Here is a 23,797-nt window from a genome sequence, read left to right on the forward strand (position 1 = left end):
AAAAAATAAGACCCTCATTTCCTGATATCAAATACATATTTTGATTATAAAACAAGAAAAAATTTTGCTATGCTAATTTCCATAAAAATGGTGAAAATGTCATACATAATTCACACAGCCTTCAAAACACATTCACATCAAAGTAAGCCACAACAATAGCAGCGTGCCTATTTACATTTTTGAGGAAAGAAAGCAAAATAATATCAAGTCAGACTAAAAACAAACATGAGAATTACCCCATTTCAACCTAGAAATCTTTCCCCAAGGTAGTTCAGGTGAGACTCCAATTTCAGATGTTTTCATGGCATGGACTGGGGCATGAGCTCTTTTCTCCCTGATTTTTAAATAGCAACAGGTTCTGGGGAAGTGTTGGTATCTTACAAATGACAAATGACGGCATGCTTTTTCTTGAATCCTTTGTGAGTTTTATTTCTCTCCAGGCAGTGGGAAGTGCCACATCCGTGCTGAATTTCTGCCTTTTTCCAAAGAAATGGCTACTGCCTGATGCAAGCAACTGAAGCCATAACGTCCATTAGGAGGGCGGAGGAGCAAATCAGGCTATCAAATCCTAATGACTTCTTGGAAAAATTGATCACAATAGCCCCAGTCTTGCCAGACTCAGCTTCTCTGGTCCGTGCTTGCATCTGGTTTGATTTCTCGGCTGTGCAAAGCCCCCTTTCCCATCAGAGTGGCAATCTACCAAGTTACCAGTTCTTGCAGGAGCAGCCACACTGGGTGTGGAGGGAGGGAACAGGATGAGCAGGAGACTGAAATTCTCCCATTTCGCTGTAACTCGAGACTGTAATCATCAACTTTGCAATGCAGACTATCCTCAGCTCTCGTATAAAAGGCACCCTGCTGACATGGGGGGGGGCTCCCCATCCAAATGTGGAAATTAAATTCCGAATTCAAAGGGGATCCTTTTTTTTAAAAGTAGAGTCTCCTTTCTAAACCTCTTTTTTAAAAAAAATTACACCCACTGACTGCAGGGTCCTTAGTGGATTCATTTGATAAAGAAATCATTCCTTCCGTTGGCTTACGCTGCCTCTCCCATGTTTTGGGGTCTGGTGAAAGTTTCTCTGCCAAGGTGAGTCAGAATGGGACCTGGATGCAAAAGACCTCCTGCTCTATCTGGTAGATTCCACCCTCCAGGACAGAAAACGCCCTTCCATGAGGGGTTTCAAATCAGACCCTTGCATCTTATTTAGCATTTGAGAAGATGCCAGCTCTCTGTGGTCTGCATATTAATGCACGCACTGGCTTGTATTTTTCCAGACTCGATGAATACCATCAGCTAAAGATAGCCCAGTAATATAACACTTCAGTCGCAGGGCTTTGTTGTGTTGTGTTGAGTTTTTTTTTGTTTTGTTTTTTTGTATTTTTTTTTTTAAGGAAACCAAATTAAATATTTTAAGCATAGTCACATAACAGGAGCAGAAGAAAACCAACCTTGAATAAATGCATAGGCCAAAGGAAAAAAGAAATGCATCATAATGCAAGAGCAAAGCTAGAAAGGAGTCAGTTTTATAGCTAGCAAGACCACTAAATTGGCATGTGGTCTTCACTAAATTACACATTTTCTTCTGTCTCTACCTCCCCTTTACCTTGCACATGAGAATAAGAACATTACACATGCAGTTATTCACGGGCATGCTAGAAGGATCCACTAGGTGGATACGAGCAATGATGTAGAAAAGCCAATGCCAGGTAAAACTGACCTCACTAATACAGCCATTGCTAAGGTGTATGGTGTCTATTGGAGTCTAGAACCATTTACAGCTAAAAACACATTCTTATAGCTGATCTCAACACAGGAATTCTTTGGAAATGGGAACTAGGAGGACAGCTTAAGAAGCTGAATGGCAAGCATGAGGCTGGATGTGTGATAGGAGTTCTGTGTGGCTCTGCACGGCCTCTTCTTCATCAAGAAATGACACACACGTTTCACCATCGAGAGGCCCTCGCCTTTCTGTGCTATATATGGTAGGGCTCACTTCCGTTATTAAAAATCCGTAATGAGATGGCACATGAGCTCAGGAACAAGAAGCTTCCAACTGGAATCATTCTCATATCCAAAGAGTGAGCAGGAGTGTTTGCCTCACCTCTGACTTCTGAGTGTTCTTTTTTCACAACCGCTGAGCCATGTGAGACTCTGCGTGGGTGAGATCACTGGGCTTCAGAAATGTTGGAATTTAACCAGAAACTTGAGCATTATTGTCAAAGTAGTTTCAACACTGGAAGCAAAGTGCCGTCCCTAGGAATTGGGATCCTCATGGCCCATCTCTCGTTGACAACAGCAGCGTGAGGAAAGCTCTTGGGACTGTTACCATTACTCTAAATTCTAAACACTAGCCGTAAGCAAACACCTCTTGCTCCAGTGGTGAAAACTAGTGCCTTTCATCTCATGAATGCTCAGTCAGAAGAGAGCAGAGAGTGCCTTGTGAAATGCATGCCATTCATTTGAAAGTAGAATTGCTATTTGGAAGAAACCAATGAACTGGGAGAAAAGTTCAGAACCAATGGAAGACATGATGTCTGATGCCTCTTGCCTTAGGATTCAGAGACAGCTCAAGTTCCAGAAAGCAAATTATTTATCATTTGGAGTCACCTGATTTCAGACCAAATCAAATATATATATACATTGTGGATCCTGCCTTATTCATATATATCTGAGAAACCAAGTGTTCAAAGGTGCAAAAGACATAATTTTCTTCTGGTGATATGATCACCCCTTTGAAAGGCATAGATAGCTTAAGGACTGGAAGCAGTTTTCTCCCTCTCAAGGTATCCTCCAGGTTTAAACGTCTCCAGTAAATCTCCAGTCTGATTGTTCTAGTAAGCGGAGAAAGAGCAGAAATCATGTACCCCTTATCCCAGCAACTAAAATTAAAAAATAAACATTGAAAACTCAAGATGTCAAGGAAACATCTTCCCAATTGTGTCCTACCGTGGGATGTGGGGATGTGAGGAAAGGGGCATGGGGCTTGTCTACACCCCCAGAACCACAGCAGTAGGCACCCCCTGAACTGGGTGCTCCAAGTTCAAGTGCAGCGTCACCCCCCCAGCCCCCATAGCCACCCGTCATCATTGGGGTCAAGGCATCAGAACTGCTGATTTTCCCAAAAATCTTCCCAACACAGCAGCAACCACAGCAGTTTTCCTGCAAAGCAAACAAAATATGACTCTTGTTAATTCAGCAGGGCTTTTAAAATTGTAATTAGTTGGTTGTGCCCCTTAGGAAAACCACACATGATTTTTTATAATGCATGTGTGCGTGTGAGAAGGAAAAAAAAGAAACCCCTTGCAGGATTCCACTGCTTACCAGAGCTGGGTTGGGTTTTTATTTTTTCAGTTTATGCAAGATATTTTCGTACTATTTGCAAGATCGAGGGACAAGGCTGCGTTGTTTCATATGAAGCCTAGCCAGCTCCCGAGCTTTCTGCCACACTGTCTGTCCTGTCAGCTTGACCCCACATCAAGGTGACATCAAGAAGCGAGTGTGGGAACGTTTTCATTTGCATTATGACTGTGTGTGACAGGAGCCCACACAGTTTGCAGGCCTACATCACTCCTATGGATCTGAGGACGTATCCTCAATTTTTATTTCACAGGTTGGCAGAAGATGGAATGGAAACGCAAAGAGAAATGCCACCGGGTTGATTTTAGTGTTTCCTCAACACATCAAAAAACCTCTAACAAATTGCTGGAGATTTATATGCCTCAATTTACATTGTGGATCCTGCCTTATTCATAGGGCCTGGAAGTCATTCTTTTTCCACAGGAATAATCTTCAACCACCAGATTTTAAAAATCAATATTATCACAAGGTTGGTTTTACTCCTAACAAAGTTTGCCAAAACCCCCATTTTATCCTGGCAGGAAATACTATAAAAAAATGATTAAAAAAAAAAAAAAAACCTTCTCAAATGAGGCTGCACTCAGAGTTAATATATTAAGCTTATATTTTAATTTGAAAGAAAAAAAAAAAGGAAAGAAGTAAACTAGGAAGTGCCCACATCCCATGGGCCTGAAACAGCTCTTCCCCGACCTGCAGTGCAACCAAGGTGAATTTCTGTGGCTAACTGGAGCTGGAGGGACTAAGGAGAGGAAGGCAGCCAGCCCAAGTGACTATCTGGAGGCAGGCCCAGAGAAAGGTCGCCATCAAGCAATTCCAACCAAAACGGTATCCAAGCGCCAGTGTGACTGGCTCACATGTCTTTGTCCTCTGTAGAATGCCACCTCTTGGACTGCCACCATCCTCCATCACATTGGTCAAAGCGCCAATGTGACATGGAAGGACTCTACCATCTCCCACTGTCATTCCTTCCTCATTCTTTCCCTGCTGGACCCTGGTCACAGGTCTGCCTTGCAATGCAACCTCCTGTCACCCAATGAATTCATTCCTACCAGGCCTCAAAAGTCACTCCAGTGCTCATGGTAGGAATGCAGTTTGTGGTGAACCCTTGAGGTTTATGGTCACTGTCGATGAAATTGGGAGGGAGAGTCGCCTGCGAACTCTGGTGCCCACCACTCACAGGGAAGGCTGGTTTGCACCTCAGCAAGCCCAGTGACCCAGGCCTCGGAGCATGGAGAGTACTTTCCTTCTCTGCATTTTCACAAGATGTAAAGCTTTCTTCTACTTTCCCAAAAACTTTACTTTGACACATGAGAATGGTCTTTGTAAGTAGGAAGCCCAAGATTTTCTTTTGGTATTTCATAGATTTCTAGATATGTGACAGATTTCTAAGTAAATGACCCATGCACCAAGGACTGAATGCTTTCTAACTCTGGTCTGTGACTTTGTTATGATTTACTGATTTGTTTTTGCATGATCTTATTCTATGAAAGATTCAACACTTTACAAGAATATAAAGTCAAACAGACGAACCAAAACTTCAGACCAGAATAAATACCAATCAGAATAAAAGAGTAAGACCAGTGGGCAGCAAGAACACAGACTGGAAGGCCTTACACATTTGTTAAAATTGAGTTGAAGCAATGGCCATGGACTTACTGTCCCAAATTAGAGAACTGACTTGCTGGAAGGTAAATGGTCCCTCAACAACAATATAAATATTGGGATTCCTAAAAGTCCTCTGTAATAAGTACACTGTGTTAGGGCTTTCCTTCAGAGCATAAATTAAGCTTGCTTATTGATATAATCAAATGTGTTCATGTGTAAAACTATTGCTTATGTTTTCTGACAAAATTCTAAGCAGGGTAGAAGCTTTGTATGAAGTGGTATGAAGTTTGTATGAAGTGGTGATTACTCCAGGTCCAAGAATGGACCAATACCAGAAGGCAACTCAAGAGAAGAAAAATAAGCATGGGCTTTAAATTCAGAGACAATTGAGAAGTCACATTCTACCATGTACTAGCAGCACAGCTTTGGGGGAGTTATGTAGTCTATGAGTCTCTGAGATTGGTTTTCCCAACAATACGAAAACCAAAAAAATTACAAATACTTCCTCTGATCCCACACAATTGTAAGGACAACCAGAGACTATCCTCTTCAGCTATTAAAGTCTCCTGAGCTAATTATTGAGCACCTTCTATGTGCCAGGCCTTGGTCTGCAGGCTTTGCTTGGGTTATCTTGTTGGAGCCACTCAACAAGCATAGGAAGTAAGACTATGCTCAATCCATAAATAAGGAAATGGGTTTTTCCTGCTAGAAAATGGCAGATCCATGTTGCACACAAAGCAGTCTAAAATCAGAGCCCTCCCTCTCTGCAGAAACACTGCCCTCCTTCCCACAGTGTAGCACATATTTGACTTATTTCTTGTTCTCTCTGAAGGCTTGCAAAAACATCTCTTTAGGAAAAGATCCAAGACCAACCTTTCAAATGGGTGCCTTCCATGGGCTATTTGGTCACAAGGTTCTTCTCATTAGAGCAACAATTCTTCTTCTTCTAGGGAAACCAGAAAACATTTAGAGAAAGATTAGAACTTTTTTTTAATCACTTCATTCCTAACTTATGAGAACACCTGAAGAGTTAATGACTTACTACTGAGTAGAAAATGCTCTTAGAGAGATGTTCTAAAAGCCTACATTGTTTGTTCATAGCAGCAATGGCCACAGTCACCAAACTGTAGAAAGAACCAAGATGCCCTTCAATGTACAAATGGATATGGAAGATGTGGTCCATATATATTATGGAGTATTATGCCTCTGTCAGAGAGGATGAATACCCAACTTTTGTATCAATATGGATGGGACTGGAAGAGATTATACTGAATGAAATAAGTCAAGCAGAGAGAGTCAATTATCATATGGTTTCATTTATTTGTGGAGCATAAGAAATAACATGAAGGACTTGGGGAGATGGAGAGAAGAAGGGAGTGAGGGAAATTAGAGAGGGAGGTGAACCATGAGAGACTGTGGACTCTGAAAGACAATCTGAGGGTTTTGGAGGGGCAGGGAGTAGGAGGTTGGGTGAGCCTGATGGTGGGTATTATGGAGGGCACATATTGCATGGAGCACTGGGTGTGGTGCATAAACAATGAATTCTGGAACACTGAAAAGAAATTTAAAAAATAAATAAAAATTAAAAGAATTACCAAAAAAAAAAAAAAAAAGCCCACAATGTTCATGACCCTCTGACAGACACATTGACCTACATTCAGGATCCAACTTGAGCATGTTCCCCACTTTCCCTTGTTATCACTCTCAGAATCAGAAACAGAGGGATTTTGACTAAGCTAGAAGCAGTAGCGGAGACAGGACTAGATGTCTGAGACCAGGGCTTGTCATAGCAGGCCTTGACTGCTGGGTATGTGTGTTTGGTGTGCACGATGGGGAACAGTGGAAGAATTTTTGGTGATACAGTAAGATGATCAGAGTTGTCATTAATGAAGTAATGATTTGGTGAATTAGAGAAGAGATGGACAGAGGTAGAATATCGTGTTCTAAGGTATTTTATTCTGTAAATTGGAAAAAGGGTATGATCTAAGGTCATAAACCTGGGAATGGAAAGGAAAGATAGACTTATTAGTTCTGGCAAAAAAGAAACAATGTCATAGTTGTTCAGTTTTCCTTCCTTCAGGCCCAAAGCATTTATTAAGTCTGCAGTAGGTGTTTGATGAGTTCTAACAGATTTGTAATTTGGAAATGCTTTGTTCCACTCCAGCTGAGAGCTGTTTCTGATGGAAGATGGGTTATATATGGATGGTTGGAAATGTAAGAGCATACTACAGAAGGCAGAGAGCTACAGGGCTTTAATTCCTGGGGGAAAAAATCCTTCTTAAATTTACTGACATTATAGGCAGGCTTAGTGGTTAAGGAATGGTAAGAGCTTTTAAGCATGAAACAATTAAAAGAGATAAATAAAAGTTCTGGAAAGACTTTAAAAATAAAAGTTAGATTTAAATAGTAAATAGTTTTGGATAAGACTTAAATTCTCAACATAAAGTTAAATTCTGATTTTATAGAACGTATCGGAACCAAGATTATTCCAAAAATGAATCTTCTGGAAAAATCTAGCCTTAATTTTTCCTTGAAAAATAAAATACATTAAGCTTGAATACTGGCTTTTAGTAACACCAAAAATGTACAGAACGTAAAGAGTTCTGGAAACATCATCAGGCCCCCTTTGCCCAGAAGCCCATTATCCAGCAGGATAGCAGAGTGGTGAAGTTCTGCTCAGACTCCAGAGCCTGCCTGTCTACACTGGGATGCTAGCTCCATCATTTTCACCTGGTCGGATCCTGTACAAGTACTTAACCTCTGTCCTCTGTTTCCTCATCTAAATGAGAAGAATAACAGTACCTGTTTCAGAGAATTGGCATGTGGAGTAAATGAATTAACTTCTGTAAAGCAGTTAGAACAGTGCCTGGCACAGCACCATATAATTATAACTTTGATGATAACTAACTAGATTTCTACAATGGAAATTTTTTTCCAAATCCCCATCATTCTTGAAACGTCCATTCACCTAGGTACCAACGGTTGGACGGAATAACAAAAAGGTGATTTTTGTTGTTGTTATGTGGTTTAAAAATATTTTAAGCACTTTTTAAACTGTATAATGTCATTATTTATCTGCAGTGGTTTCCATATTGTCCTGCCACGTCAAAGTGTATTTGGACACCAATAAGCTTGGATAAAAATACCTTGGTGGAAAATTGGCCCAAAATAGGTTGGTAACCCTAATAAGCAGTTTATGTAGTCTGGGTGAGGTACCAACTAGGTAAAAAGTCTATTTTTACTTGACATTGGTACCAATTATCAAGGAAAGGTATATTCAGACACAAATAAAACTTAGTTCTGATGCTGAATTTAGAAGTAAAGTTAATTTCAATAAGAACTGGATGTGGAAAAAATGAGTACCTGAAACACAGTCATTCCAAGGTTTGTTGGTCAGTGAAAAAGCTCCACTCTAAACCCCTGGGGAGTAGGAAGGATGGGGAGCAGAGATGGAAGAAATGAAAGTGTATCAAGCACATATGGCTCCAGAGCATGATGACCACCATCTTAACTGATGCTCAAGTTAGACTTTCCCCAATGAGGCCTGAGGACAGATATTGCTTATTGCCTCTCTATATATCTTGGCCAGTTAAACATCCTAAATGTTTGGTTGAGTATCTTAAATGTTACACTTCTGGTTCTGTGTTATGTGTATGAGCCATAGGATGTGAGTGGAAAAGTCCAGAGGAGGCTGTACAGTAATTCAGATGAGGGGTGTCATACGCCAGGATAACCAACAGGATGGAGAAGGTTAGACAGATTCTAGAAGTAATTAGAGAAAATAATGTACAGAACTTGGAGATAAATTAAATTCGAGATGGGAGGATGGAGGTGAGGAAGGAAACAGCAAAGCCCAGGGGGTCTGGCTTAAGCCACTCAGTGGGGGTCATTCTTGGAGGATGGTAGAGGAGGAGGGGAGATGGGGAAGACAAGTTCAGTTTAGGACTGAGAAGATCCAAATGGAAATGTCAAGTATGCAGGGGGATATATGGATCTGAAACTTAGGAAAAGAATCTGTGCTACAGAGACAGATGGCTACAAGAACATAAGTGGCAATTGAGGCAGTAAGAGTAGATTAGGAATTTTATTGTACGAAGTTAACACAGAGTGTGGGCTCAATTATTGTCAACAAATACTCAGAAAAAAGGAAGAAAGAGAGAGGCAAACCAGAAAGCTGCATCTTAAGGATAGAGAACAAACTGAGGATTAGTAGAGGGAGGTGGGCGGGGAATGGGCTGGATGAGGGATGGGGATTAAGAAGAGCACTTGTGATGAGCACTGGGTATCGCATGTAAGGGATGAATCACTAAATTCTGCACCTCAAATTAATATTACACTCTATGTTAACTAACTTGAATTTAATTAGAAACTTGAAAAAAAAAAAAACCCACAAGTATTTAGGTCATCTTCATTCAGTCTTTGGTAAGAGTCTCCTTCACATATATTTATGTTGTTTTCTGGATCAACCTGAGTCTCACAGCTTTGTGGTGCTCAGAGAAGACTGAACAATGTAACCATAAACATTAAAATTCTGAGTTCTGTTTTAGGGAGGCATATTTATCCTGAATGTACACTAACCCATATATTCCCAAATATTGTTTGTTTATATATTCTAGACTATATATGTGTATAAGTGTGTGCACATAGTACAGTGATGTAATTTATATCATGAGTACAATGATTGAATAATAAACATAATAAGTAGTTATGCTGAAAATATCTCCTAAACCATGTAAGAAGTATTTATTTAAAAAAAAAAACTCACACAACTGCTCAATAAAAATATTTTAAGCAGTTCAACATTAGCACAAAATTGGAAGGCTATGAGAGATGGAATTAGAATCCCATATGAGACTAAGATGCTTTTAGCCTCTGATCATCAAAAGACTGAGGTCAGGTAGAAAAGAAGAGGAAAAGCAACAAGCCTCCGTTACCTGTGTGATGAGTCTGGAGTGGAGCTTGTGATCTGACAGCCAAGGGTGTTTGAGAGCTTCACTTGCACTTATTCTCCAGCTAAAGGGAAATTTGGAAGGCTGTTAGCAGAGACACACTAAGGAGGCCTGAATCTGTCATTCACCTCAACTCTGGCCATTGCATTTGAGAGATCAGATGGCCAAATGTCAAATTCACAGGCAGTTCTATCTTCTCTGGAACTATCATTGATGATTGTAGGGTACTATCAAGTCTAGTCAGGGTAACAACAGCAGTGAGACAAATGAGGCAAATAATTCAAAATTGTTCTTCATAGTTGAACATCCACTTTCCAACACAAGTAACCATTTTTCGTGCAATGCTTGAGCTTCATGAATTGAACGTCTATCCATCAGCAGAAAAAAATAAATGTACACTTACTATTCCAAAAACAAAATGCTACAATGATTCTTGATAATTATAAAAGTGACTTTACATATTAAAGCTCTTAAAGCTCTTGAATAATATGCATCACTAACTTTTGAATTAAGAAATTTTGGGGGTGTCTGGGTGGTACAGTTGGTTAAGCTCCACCTCTTGGTCATGATCAGGTCATGATCTCACTGTCATGAGATTGAGCCACACGTCAGGCTCTGCCACATTCAGTGCAGAGTCTGCTTGGGATTCTCCTTCTCTGTCCATTTACCCCTCCCATACATTCTTCTCTCTCTCTCTCTCTCTCTCTCCCAAATTAAATAAATAAATATTTTTTAAAAAGAAATTTTGAAGACTTAAATAGATAAGGGGTTAATGTACGTACCGAGAAAGAGTTCATTAGATACCTTTACAAAGAAACTATATCCTTTTGAGCCAGCAAAGGTTTATACGATTTTAAAATAACATGGGAAAGAATTATAAAGATGATATTATTTTCGAATTCCAAGTTTTATAAATTTATCTTGTGTGCTAACATTTATGACCTTAAACCAAATAACCTTTCAAAATAAAAACTATAAGTGAGTGCAACAGCCTGGAGCCTACTTCTGAAATAGTATCAAGAAAGTAGTTTCCAATGGGCATGGAGCTCCAGTTTGTAGATTTCTTCAGTAAAATTGCTTCGTCAGATACTGAACATTTAAGTAAAAGACCTGAAGAGATGGTAACTCTTAACTTGAATCCATGAAGGAAAGTTTAATAACTTGGTGACAACATCCCCATTAGTAGGACCTTAAACAGCCAGATATAATTTTTTTTGAAACTCTTGACCTCCACCAACCTCACCTGGAAGTGCTATTTTGTTGAATATCATAAATTTTCAGTATTGGACCTCCTGAAGCATTCCAATAACTGACAGTGCCAAAAATTATTATTTCTGTACTATAGTAATATAAATTTCTGAAAGCTGACTATTAAAAATAAACAATAACATAGTACAGATAATTAAAATTTTGGTACAGTTTCAAGTTTATTTTTGCATCCAGAAATTTATTCTATGATAGTGGTATCAGGTTTTGACTGTAGTTTCATCCAACTATTGATGTGAACACTCGCCCAGTTGTCTTTCTGCTTAAATGTGTAGCTATCCCTCCTAAGGTATTAGTGAATCGCTCAGACCAAAGGAGCAGGCATGACATGGCACTGGAGGCCACGAAGCATGGCTATGACTCTGCCCTGGGCTAGCCGTGTGACTGCTTGATTGCTATCAGCCTCCGTGTCTTCATTTAATCCAGAACATTAAATCAGATAACACATAAAAGCATATCTGTCTAATAGATTCTCAGTAAATGTAGATCTCTCCCACCAAAGATTTGATAGAGTTGACATTTTCCATCTGTTCACTGCCTATTGTTCAGTGATATATAAATATTAATAATAATAATAATAATGGTAATATCAGGTGTTGTGCCTTTCCATGAAAGATAAAACCCATGTCTGTACAGTGCCCCCTCCTCACACTGACACCCCCTGCCTGGCTAAGTCCTCCTTACCCTCTAGGACGCAGTCCTGACTGACCCTTTTCGATAGACTACCTTTGCATTAACTGCATTGTATTCTATCCTTTAAAAAAAAATACCTATCTCTTCTCTTAGATCATGGGTTACCTATAGACAGGGTCAGACTTTACATATGTGTATTCAATGCCCCAGACCCATTTCCTGGAAGACTATTGATAAAACACCTCCTTGGTGCAGGTATAGCTCCAGACCCATGTTGCTTCTTTAATCCCCTCCCCCCAAATTACACCCTCCTATCTGTTCATGGTCATGTTTATTAATAACTTAAAAGCCATAAAGATAATAAAACAGTGAAGCCAGTATGGTTGGCCTTGAAAATCTTAAACACTGTTTACCATTTTACATTTTAAATATAAAACCACCTGAAAAACAGTGTTTTTTTACTAAATCACAATATCCTTCCACTGACTGTAATTCTTAATGACTGAGCCACCCAGGAGCCCCTCACTGCCTGTAATTCTAAAATGCAAGCCCCTCTGTTTCAAAGTCACTTTTCTTCATTAGCTGAATTCTTTAAGGTCTTATTTATTTATTTGAGAGAGAGAGAGTACGCGCATGCACAAACAGGGAAGAAGGGTAGAGGGAGAAGCAGACTCCTCACTGAGCTGGAAGCTCCATGCGGGCTGGATCCCAGCATCCTGAGATCATGACCTCAGCCAAAGGCAGATGCTTAACAGACTGAGCCACCCAGGCGCCTCCATCTGCTGAATTTTGAATTAACGTGGTTTTAGCATGACAGAAAATAGAAGACCACATAATATGTAATAGTTAAGTGGGCAGCCTTAGGGGAAGGTTGAATTTTGGATGCTCCGTTCTGCCACTGACTAGCCATATGCTCTTGGGAAAACTATTTAAAGTCTCATTAATAAAACAGGAATGATAATTCCCACCTCTTGGAGATGGATAGGGGTTAAAAGACAAGCCTATAAGGCACTTGGCACAGTCTGGCCCACAGCAGGCTCTGAAATGAAATGATAGTTAAGTATTCAGCTACACAGAGCCGGATATGTGCTTTGTAGATGTGAAAGGGGTTATGGAAATAACTTATCCCAAACCCTTCATTTTGAGGCCCAGCAAGAGCCCCTAATTGCTAGAGTCTTATTGCAAAAGGCAGAAGCAGGGAAGCTTTTGTAGCCCCTTTCAAGCCTTGTGACCAAACCAGTCCCTGATCTCAGTAAGCAAGGTCAAGAGCATCAAACTCCTTCCACTTACAACTTTTCTCAGGCATCAGAGATGTCACAAAGAGAACTTGGGAGTTATTTCCATGTATTATGGTAGCCTATGCTTCCCTACTCTCCCTCCTTCTTCTAAAGCCCAGAACCAACTTGGGTTACCTCTTCTCCTTAATCAGAAGCTTGGAGATAAACTCCCTGGCCTCCTCTGAGATGTCCTGAAATTCTTCATCCTCTAAGTCCCACCTGCAGGCCAGGATGTTGCTCAGGGTCTCAGCATCATTGTCCCCCAGGAAGGGAGACAAACCACTCAGTCTGTAAGACAGAGGAACCAGAGTGAGTCTTGTTTAAATAGCTTCAAACCCTTTACAGAGAGGTTGCTTTTTCTTGGCTCTGTTGTTTAAAATTGAGAGAAGGCAAATAACCTAATAATTAAGCATAATTTTATCATATGTTTCTGCAATCAGGAAAACGCTTCACTCCTCCACCCTGGCCCCTAAAGAAACACCTGCAGAAACACCAGCAGCCACCCTGAAATATGAAATCTCTAAGGAGAGCACAACCTCATTTTTAAAGCCTTTACAGCTGCTGAAGTCTGCCACACACTCAGATGGCAAACACCAAAGGGTCACCCCTGAGCGGTAAGGCTAACCTTCATCATTTAGGAGATCAGGACCCAAGTTGCTTTTTTTTTTTAATTTTTTGTTTTTTATAAACATATATTTTTATCCCCAGGGGTACAGGTCTGTGAATCGTCAGGTTTACACACTTCACAGCACTCACCAAAGCACATACCCTCCCCGATGTCCATAACCTCACCCCCCTTCTCCCAATCCCCCTCCCCCCCCCCGAGTTGCTTTTTAATTACTTTTATTACATGAGGTATTGTCCTAAGAGTTAACACAATTACAAGTAGACATACATTTACTTTTCAGGTGATGAGCAGGGAAAGAATTTACTCCTTTCACCCACAGGATTCACAGAGCCCAGAAAGTGACTCAGCATGGCACGGTGTTGTTTATCTGTTAAAAGACCTAAATTGATGCCTGTGTGTAAGTGTCAGAGAGACTGGAGACCTGCTTACAGCATATAGGCAATGACACCCACACTCCACATGTCAGTGGGAAAGGAAACAAAATCATAGTTCACAACTTCAGGGGCAAGAAATTCCGGAGTTCCAAAGTTCACCTTCAGCTTCTCTCTGGGTTTGTACCTGGAATTTGGGAGACAAAGTGGAGGGATGAGAGGGTCAATCAAACAGCAACAGTCTTAGAAACTGAAAAGATGCTGTCTATAAGACAAAATAACTTCAGCCACGCAGCAAACTTTAAATACACAGGCTTTAAAAGAAACCGTGTATTTAGGAAATAGTGTTTAAAACTTGTTTTTAAAAGTTCCAGGAGTTTAAGAGTCATAATTCATACTGGAAAACCTTAATAACCTGAAACAGTGGTGGGGAAAGCTGGTAAAAATAGTTAGAACACCTGAAATCTAGAACACAACAAAAGGAAAACTGATACAATCCTTGACATACCAATGGCTTGAGTATGGCCATCTTAATGCGTAAGTGAAATGCAATTATTTGCATCCATTTTATATTCACCATTAATGGACTGAAGTCCACATATAAACTCTATTCACTTAAAAAGCTTATAGGAACCAGAACCCTTTGCAATCTCATATTCATTTTTTTAAAAGTAAATCTTCTCTTTACGGATGGAACAAATAAGAAGACTAAGACAAACTTACAAATTCTAAATTAATGTCTTCAAATTTAATAACTTTCACTGTATCAGATTTTAAGTTTTCTTATTTTTTTTTCTTGATACACTGTAGAAACCTCTAAACATTCCAATTCCAAAGTCAGCAAGGTAAGTCTGGGATATAATTTTTGTCAAGTTAATTCTAAATGAGAGTCTAAAACCAAGAAGTGTATCAGATTTATCTTTGCAAAGAAAGAGCACCAACATGCTCACTACCTCCATTCATATACCTATGTCCAAATACACATACCTTCTGGCCAATCCAAAATCAATAATTTTTATTTGTTTAGCATCCCGATTCACACACAGGATATTCTCAGGCTGCCAGGAGAAAGAGACACATTAGCAATGAAAACAACCATCATTCACTCAAATTGTCCTTGAACCACAACTAAAAATACAGCAATGCTCAGGAAAAACATATCAGGCCTTTCACTTTGGGTCTGGCTTGTCTGTGTGGGTATTTTCTCCTTTAATTTTGTGGTGGATGAGGTTGTGGGTACCCTGCCAACCTTGCATTACCCTGCCTGTCTCTCTCCCTGGTTCTGCAGTTTACCATAATGTGTGAGTTCAAGCAGAGGCCTCTTTGAGGGAAGAAAGACAAGGAGCCTGCTTCAGTACCTTCCAAATGGACTGGTGGAGGCTGTCTCGGACTTGACTCTGCCCCTCTAAAATTATTAAGTACGAATTTCCCCTTCTTGGAGGAATATCTTTCCTGAAGATTTATGAGTTCCAGGAGAAATAGCCTGATTCATTTAAACAACCACACTGAGTATGCAATATAACGTGAACGCTCCTGACCTCCAGATTTTCCCTTTGCGCTCAGTCTATGGGAAAGTCATGTGTAAAAGGAAGACTTCCCCCTCATTCATTCCTCATTCTCAGCAATTCCGAAGTTTTGCTGAGTTTGTTCTCAGTGCCCAAACCCTTGACTAAGTGTTCTCTTGAGTTTGACTCTGGTTAAGTCTTTGCTCTCCGTCAAGGTGACAGTCTAGGGGGCTGAAGAGGGAGAAAACATGGATATTAGAATTGCAACTTGGTGTTTATGGAGTGTCTTATAAGGATGCTTGTATTTGTCAGGTCAGAAAAACTGAGGTCTGAGAAAAACAGGGAATTTGATTTAAAGTCTAGGTCATCCATAAAAAAGAATTTTCAAAGAATTGCTTGGAACTCTCAAGTTCTAGTCCCAACTCATGCCTAAGAGCTGGGGCACATTAGCCAAGTTGCTGAATGCCCAGGATCCCATGTCCCATCCTATAGGTGGGATCACAGCTATTCCCTCTCTTCCTGTCTTGGTGGAAAGGAGGTTCAAATGAGATCAGAAACTAAGAAGCACTTGATCAACATTCAATGGACCATTTGGTTGACATGATGTCTTTGGAAGTCCTTTTCTAAAATATCTCTAAAATATCTCTAAAATTGGTGTCCATGAATAAAAGCTATTAATGATGAAGTGGACACTCTATAAGAACATTTGGTTTCAAGCTTAAATAACTGATCAATATGAATAAAGTTGTCCAATTGTCAAAGAATACTATGATATAAAAATGTGTTTATGCTTTGAAGGCACTTCAAAAAGTTAATTTTTTTCTAACTATTAAAGAAAAGCATGTTCATTGAATAAGATTTGCAAAACCCAGAAAAATATAAAGGAGACCATTTTTCATTTTTAAGTCACCTATAATCTCCCCTCCAATGGTGATAAGCACTCTTAATATTTTTGGCCCTTTTTCTTCCAAGGAGATTTCTGTAAGGGATGAGTGGTCCTTAATGACCCATCCAGCTGTCGCCTTTACTATTATCTTTGCCTTCAAGCCATAACTAAAATTGCCCATTGCAAGTCTTCAATCAATGTTATGAAGCCACATACTGAGCTTTTTGACTTATGACAGGTCAGGTCCTAGTTATAGTTGCCAATCAAATCCCTTTAGGGATATCTGCAGAGTATCTACACTCAAGGAAAATGCTCCATGGAAACACATATTATCAAACTCAGTTTGAAGCCAGCGCTTTGCTAATGATTTTCAACCTCTGACTTTGTCTTTCATACACCACTTCCTCCTGCCCTGTGAATGGGAGAGGTAGCACACATAAATCAAAACAGTGAGGGAAGCTAAGTTACAAGAAGAGTAGACCATGGAAACCAATTTAAGGAAGTTAAATTTATTTAGCTCTATAATCCCCTAAGACTTGCAACTGATGGTATGTTTTAGAGAATATATATTTTATCTTACGGTCATGCTGTGCAAACAGGGAAATGAGAAAATGATTGTGCCACACAAGAAGAGGCAATTTATGATATTTAACCCCAATATTAGAGCTGATCAGAGTTACTGAGCCTGGGTCTTTCCTTAGTTCTAACCATTTATAGTCCAATTCTAGGCACTTCATAATGGGAGAGAGATCAAAAGGGAAGGGTCATTAAATTAGATGAGAAAGGCAGGTGGCTTGGCTCCCCGCTGCTTATATAGGTTCTCCACCATGTCCATCCAATGTGGTGCCAGCCCCACTTCCACCACCCTTCCCAGCTCCTCAGCATTTCAGCACTGCCCTTCTGGCTGTCCTATACTCCATTCTGCCATAGGTATCTACTCACTGCTCTAGCATGACCACAGAAAAACAAATCCCTAAAGTCCAGAGCCTCCTAAAAGAGTTGGAGACTACTAAGGATGCTTGGAGAGTGGGAAAACTTGGCTACCACTAGGGAATTCTGAGTTAGCTAAAATCCTCCTACCTACTTATTCTAAAAATGAGAGGAACACAGCAATGACCCCCATGGTGCTGGTGCTGGTGCTGGTGCTGGTGGTGGTTTTAATCCTAATCTTTTAGGGAAAGGATCTCCCACGTGGATTTCTGTCACAGGGAAGTTACAAGAATCTGAATAGTTGTCCCTGAAGGTAGAGATGTGCAAATATTAGGGGGTGATGAAAGCTGGGATTAGGAAGATGACGCTAAGAATCCAGGTTTTCTTTAATTTCCAAATATGTACCTCATGACAGCATAAATTTCCCAAGCTGGCAAATAGTATCTGATGGGACCCACTGATCTACAGGAGGGGAGAGTGGAAGGGGCTTCATTCCAAACAGCACGCTTTACCTTCAGATCCAAGTGGAGAATGTACATCTGATGCATGTGTCTTATGCCCTCACATATCTGCTTGATGAACAGGATGGAATCAAACTCGGTCAGATTGTAGTTGTCATCGATGATGCGATCAAACAGCTCCCCTCCATCCACACTGCAGAAGGAAGAGGTGTGAAGTCCTGAGTATGACTCCTTCCTGAACACAGCTATTTCTGTATAGCAGCTGGGTGTTTAAGCTCCCCTAACTCCTCCAGCAGGTGTGTGTGACTTCTGTACCTCCATCACTATCTCAGATAGATGATGCTGAGCTGAGGCCCTTTAATGCTACCATCAATTTCACAATGGGAAAGCCTCAAGGTCCCCATCATCCAGTGCCTGCAGCTCTGAAGTGAGTCCACATCTGCCATTTACAAACATATACAAACATATATGTATATTTAACATATACAAAAGATAAAGAGGACCTTACGAAGGCAGGGAGAGGAATCCCAAATACCAAGCAAAGGTCAAATGGGGTCTCCTCAGACTTTCAGTGTTAAAGAGCTCCTATGTGCTTTTTTTTTTTAAAGATTTTATTTATTTATTTGACAGACAGAGATCACAAGTAGGCAGAGGCAGACAGAGAGAGGAGGAAGCAGGCTCCCTGCTGAGAAGAGAGCTTGATACAGGGCTTGATCCCAGCACCCTGGGATCATGACCTAAGCCAAAGGCAGAGGCTTTAATCCACTCCTGTGTGCTTCTGATGCTAGACATTTTATTACCCAAACTCCCATTGCGCAATGATAAACAAAACCCCAAGCGGAGGAAAGAATGAACTGAATCACAATATTGAATCAGCGTTACTGAGAACTACTCACCCTCTAACTGCTTACTAAATTTTTACAAAAATGAAACCTAGTTGCAAGTCTCTTAGTCCCAATTACTAAGAATTTGATGTGAACTTTGTATTAAAGATTAGGCTGAAAATAAAGTGTAGTTCAAAATCACTTTCCTTCAGGTTAACCATAATAACCTTTAGGCTGGCTATTTGACAGTTTTATAGCTTAGATCTAAAGCTATGTCTATGAGGTTATTCTACTTCTCAGTAAAGTCACACATGGAGATGTGGATTCCTACGTAATTTTCCTTCTGAAACCGATGCAGTTGTCTGGTACATGCCAGTCAGAATCAGAAGTGCACTAAGCACAGATCTAGCAACTTCCAAAGCAAGACAGAGCTACGGCTGCGTAATCATGGGGTCTGCACGTAGCTGTGCAGGGGAGGGGCTGGGGGCCGGTAGAACACGTACTACTCCATGACCAGGACGATGTCATTCTTTGACTCAAAGGCATCGTAGAGCTGAATGAGGTTCACGTGATCCAGCTGGTTCATGATGTTGATCTCATTCTTCACTTCATCCTGAGAAGAAGGACAGATGTTTTAGCGAAGTGAAGATGATGATGACAAGGAGAGATCCACGTGACACGGTCTTTACCTTATCCCTCGTGCTTCTGGTCTTGATGATCTTGGCCGCCAGCTTCAGACCTGTTGCTTTCTCTTCACACTTGTGAACCTGGCCAAAACGCCCCCTGTGGAAGAAGAGGACGTGGTGCCTCGTGAGGTGCGCCCCAGTGGAAGATGCAGCTGTCGGGGCATTTCTCTTTCGGGGTTTGAGTGAACAAACCTGTTAAGTGTATCTACTATAGCCAATAAGCTTCTAAAATAATATTAAAGTGTGGTCTCTCTGTCACGGGCTGAGGGGTTTCCCGGCCCTTCCCCAGACCTACTAAGGCAAGAATCCAGGGTAAGTCCCCAGAATCTGCATTTTCAGGGCTCCTTAGGCGATTCACATGCAGCCTAAAATTTGAGAACTTGTTATAGGAAAAAAGAGAAGCTTTCTGAATACATATGAGTGGAATAAGCTAGGCTTTGTAAGCGTATGAACAATACAGGGTGTAGGTCAGCCATATAAAATTATTTTGGAAACTGCATATAAATAAAGTAATAGCAATATTGCACATGGATACACATAATAAAAATACATATAATATAATCACCCATGAGATTTTTTGACAATTTAGCTTGGATATAAATTTATATATACTTTGAAGGACAGCTTCTTACACATGTAATCACATATCGAAATGCACAGTCATGAACAATTTTAAAATACGACTTCTTTCTTTGATTCCTGATTTAGTAAAACAGAACACAGGTGCCTGCTTGTGCAATGTGGCTATCATGGTGTGGGTCGAAGGGGAAGCTTCCTGAGCAACATTGTGACCTGAAGGCCCACCACATCTGGAGGACTGCAGAGGTGAGGATGATGGCAACAACTGACAGAGGCAGTGTGGTGACCACCACTACGTCCCACTCAACTCAGCTACATCTGTGCAAAAACAGATGGGTCTCAGAGAATGACATTCCTGTAAACAGAAGCCAAAGAAGGACCTGAATTCCAACTACCATTCCAGATCTAGTCTCTTTAGTGGACCACATGAACACAGCCCAGGAACCTCACCTGTGACTACTGATGAAGATAATGCCCTGGGAGTGCCACAGATGGCTCAGTGGGTGAAGCATCGCCCTCTTGATTTCGGCTCAGGTCATGATCTCATCAGGTACCCTGCTCATCAGGGAGCCTGCTTCTCCCTCTCCCTCTTCCTCTCCCCCTGCTTGTGCTCACTCTCTCTCTCTCTCTAAAATAAATACATCTTAAAAAAAAAAAAAAAAAGAAGGAAAGAAAATGCCCTTGGAATTGTCTCAAAGCATCTTCAGCAAATAACTATTCTCCTTCCGAGACAATTGCTGGGTTACCACTGAAGTCCCTCGTGACCCGAATGGGCCTCTACGTACAGTAATACTAAAGACTCCCAGGGCACCTATTCATGTTTCAGAGTTCCCATTTGTCTGTCTGCCCTTCCTCATAGTCTCAAGGGCAGTTCTCTATCATCAGCAGGCTGAGGAGTGAAGCATTCAGGTGGTTCCCCATGGTGGAGGACACGAAATATGGAGCCAGAAGAGAAAGAAGGAACTTCACAGTAGGGATGACCCCCCACCAATGACCAAATACAGAAACATGCCCTGTAGTTTCTATGCGTATTTTCCATGTGTTGGTAAGTAACTTTTGTGTATAGCAGTATAAACATTCTGCTTCCTTTTGCTATTTCACATAGATATGCTGACAGTAGCAAACTTTACAATTTAGACATTAAATTACAAGATATCAAAGGAGGATTGTGACTATTGTAGAAGAGGAAGGAATATCCCCTACTAATAAATTCGGTCTGATGGACTGTACTTTTCCTCCTTCAAGGGGAAAGTGTACATTTAGACATCCTTCAAAAAAATTCTTCGGTGACTGAAGCAATCACTCAAAACACATAATAGCAATTAATACCGTAACGACATAGATGGAAAACCAACAATAATGGTAAAAAAAAAAAAAAGATTTAACACATGCCACAATAAATACACAGTGTTCACTCATTTCTACATTTTGTATCTCCATTTTCAAGTTTTGAACAGCTTCTAAGCCTCCTGGTGACTCACTAGGGCTTCTCCCACTTTCAGACATTACAACATGGGAAGCAAAGCAGATAATAAATGTGGACTTCAGTCACTGTCACCACATCAACATTTCTGACATCAGTGACGATTTTCAGAAATGCTTGCAATCTCTTAAAATGCTTCTTTATGATGTTTCTGGTTCTCGGGTCAAGGCTGGCAAACATTTACGCAATCCTCAGGATCTGCCTCTTTGAAAACTCTCTTCCTTTGTTGAAAGCATGTTAAAATTGAGCATTACTTACCCTCCTAAAATTTCCGTTCTGCTCACAGTATAAAAACTGTTGATGGCTGCTTGTTTGGCTGTCACGATACGGTGATTAAACGGGGCGGGAGGAGCCGGGACATCATCTAGATGGTGAGAGGAAGAGAAGGGCCATTTGTGAAACAGACCTCTTTCTGGCACCCAAACTGGGCCGTATTTTGTGGCTAGTGATCGAGGGAATGTATGTTTTTATTGCATATTATGGTCTGTAAGACATAAAAGTGACACCTGACATCTTTCAGAAAGAATGTCAGGACCACAAAACTATGGTTTGTACCATCTTCAGAACAACTTTTAGAAATGCCACAATAGTTGAAAAGCTCTAATCCCAGTACAGTCCATACAGATAATTCTCCTAAGCCCGAAACCATGTAAGTTCAAAGATAAGAAATTGTTTGATCCATTAAAAAAAAAAAACACTGATAAGGTCCATTATTTTAATTAAAACAAAGAAAGAAAGATGAAGAGATTCTTCATGTCATTGAAATGTTGGCTATTATTCTATATTACTTTCCAAAATATTTTAGACTTTATTTAAGACACTTTTAAGGCACAAAGATGAAATTTTCCTGTCTGGAAATAAAACCACCAATAAAACTGGCTAAGTACATATGCTACAGCTCTCAAATTTCTCCTGCTTCCCACCCTCAAGTCGAAGTGTTCTAACTCTAGTCCACGACATGATCAGTTCTAAAGCACAAACTCGGTAATATTCTTCCAGCGTTCTTTTAATTTTTCCATGGTTTGCTTTCTGTGAGCCTATTCATTTCCCCATTTATTCCATATCTAAGCATCTATTGCATTCAGCTTCTTACATGCATACAAGGATACAAGGGGAGGTGAGTTGATAATAACTTTGGTTTCAGAACTTATTTAAATGTATTCAACGTGTAATTCTGGAGCACTTATCTTGTGCTAGGAACTCTGCCAAGTGCTAATATTTTTAAAAATTCAGATACTAGAAGTCTCCGGGAATCTAATTTGATATAGCCATTCATCTCTTACACCATAAATATGCTGAAAACGAAAGAAGTCATGCAAGAATTCTCTTGGTGGCATTCATCTCTTCAGACAAAAAAAGGGGGGGAAGGGTGATTTTTTTACATACACCAATGGCATCAGTTGGCATTGTGCCTCCTTCAGGCTGTTAGGCTAGGTGGAATTCAGTTGGAAATGTTTGCTGGAAAAGATTAAGAAGTTCTAAAAGACTGAAACAAAAGCCATTTCCTACCCAGTAGAGCCACCAGATCTTGCTGTCTGGAGATCTTAGTTCCAGTGGACTCCAGGGGTTTGCCTTGTAAGCCCCCCTGGGCTTGTCCAGTTTCCTGTGTCCTAAATGCGTGTCCTTCACCTGGGCTCGCTACATCTATTCTGCACTTTTTGTTGTCCTCTTTGGTGAAGCACTCCTCCATCACCCTCCGCTTGCTGCTGCCAGTGGGTTCTGCTTCCTCAGCGTTCTGGAAAGTGGGCACTAGTGCTGAGTTTTCCAGGATTCGGGATGAGGAAATGGCTTTTACATTGCTGATACACCTGGAAAATAAAATCCAGCTGCAGCTCTCAACGTTTCAAGGAGATAACTTTCAGCCGGTCAAAGGTCTTAGCGCTAAAGCTTGCTGAACATGGTGGTTTGGTGAAGCTTCATGATAGCGTGGGCTGGTTCGGCATTTGAGATGAAATGGAGCAGTATGTTTCCCCGTCAAATGAAGGAGCCCAAGAACAGGTGTAGATGACTTGGATCCCAGGGACTCCCCTGATGACCTCATTATGACCCCCAAGTTATTCCACGGAATCTTTACCAAAGGAGTCATTTTATGATACCTAGATAATTCGAACTTCATTTTTTTCACTTCGTTTTCTTATAGAAGAGACAGATGACTAAATTAAGTATACTAAGGGAAGTAATCATCTCTCTGAATATAAACAGCAGGGAGAGTAAACCTTCATCGATGAAAGAATTGAACTAACTTCAGTTTTTTAACAGCTCCTTACCTTACTAAGCACATCCTCGCAGTGATAGACATTCATAATAAATATTGGTTTTTACGTTTAATTCTTTAAAAATTAGGCTTCGCCATGAT

The 23,797-nt window shown here is 40.5% G+C and overlaps 1 protein-coding gene across 2 annotated transcripts in view; it reads right to left on the reverse strand.

The window, feature by feature from the left end:
* Nucleotides 1-967: 967 nt before the first annotated feature.
* MYLK4 (myosin light chain kinase family member 4) overlaps nucleotides 968-23,797 on the reverse strand; it is a 78,802-nt gene continuing 55,972 nt past the window's right edge. Inside the window, exons 3-13 of one of the 2 annotated variants that reach the window (XM_032340950.1) lie at nucleotides 22,951-23,249; nucleotides 21,700-21,805; nucleotides 19,383-19,476; nucleotides 19,197-19,306; nucleotides 17,921-18,062; nucleotides 15,075-15,145; nucleotides 14,146-14,274; nucleotides 13,224-13,376; nucleotides 9,898-9,976; nucleotides 5,837-5,906; nucleotides 968-3,160 (exon numbers count right to left, since the gene is read on the reverse strand). In XM_032340950.1, coding sequence (XP_032196841.1) covers nucleotides 5,862-5,906; nucleotides 9,898-9,976; nucleotides 13,224-13,376; nucleotides 14,146-14,274; nucleotides 15,075-15,145; nucleotides 17,921-18,062; nucleotides 19,197-19,306; nucleotides 19,383-19,476; nucleotides 21,700-21,805; nucleotides 22,951-23,131 — 1,110 coding nt within the window. In that variant the 5' untranslated portion in view covers nucleotides 23,132-23,249 and the 3' untranslated portion in view covers nucleotides 968-3,160; nucleotides 5,837-5,861. The remainder of the gene's footprint in view (nucleotides 3,161-5,836; nucleotides 5,907-9,897; nucleotides 9,977-13,223; nucleotides 13,377-14,145; nucleotides 14,275-15,074; nucleotides 15,146-17,920; nucleotides 18,063-19,196; nucleotides 19,307-19,382; nucleotides 19,477-21,699; nucleotides 21,806-22,950; nucleotides 23,250-23,797) is intronic. The other variant, XM_032340949.1, reaches the window with a different exon arrangement.

Source organism: Mustela erminea, chromosome 4 (genome assembly GCF_009829155.1).
Source record: "Mustela erminea isolate mMusErm1 chromosome 4, mMusErm1.Pri, whole genome shotgun sequence".
Taxonomy (NCBI): Eukaryota; Metazoa; Chordata; class Mammalia; order Carnivora; family Mustelidae; genus Mustela; species Mustela erminea.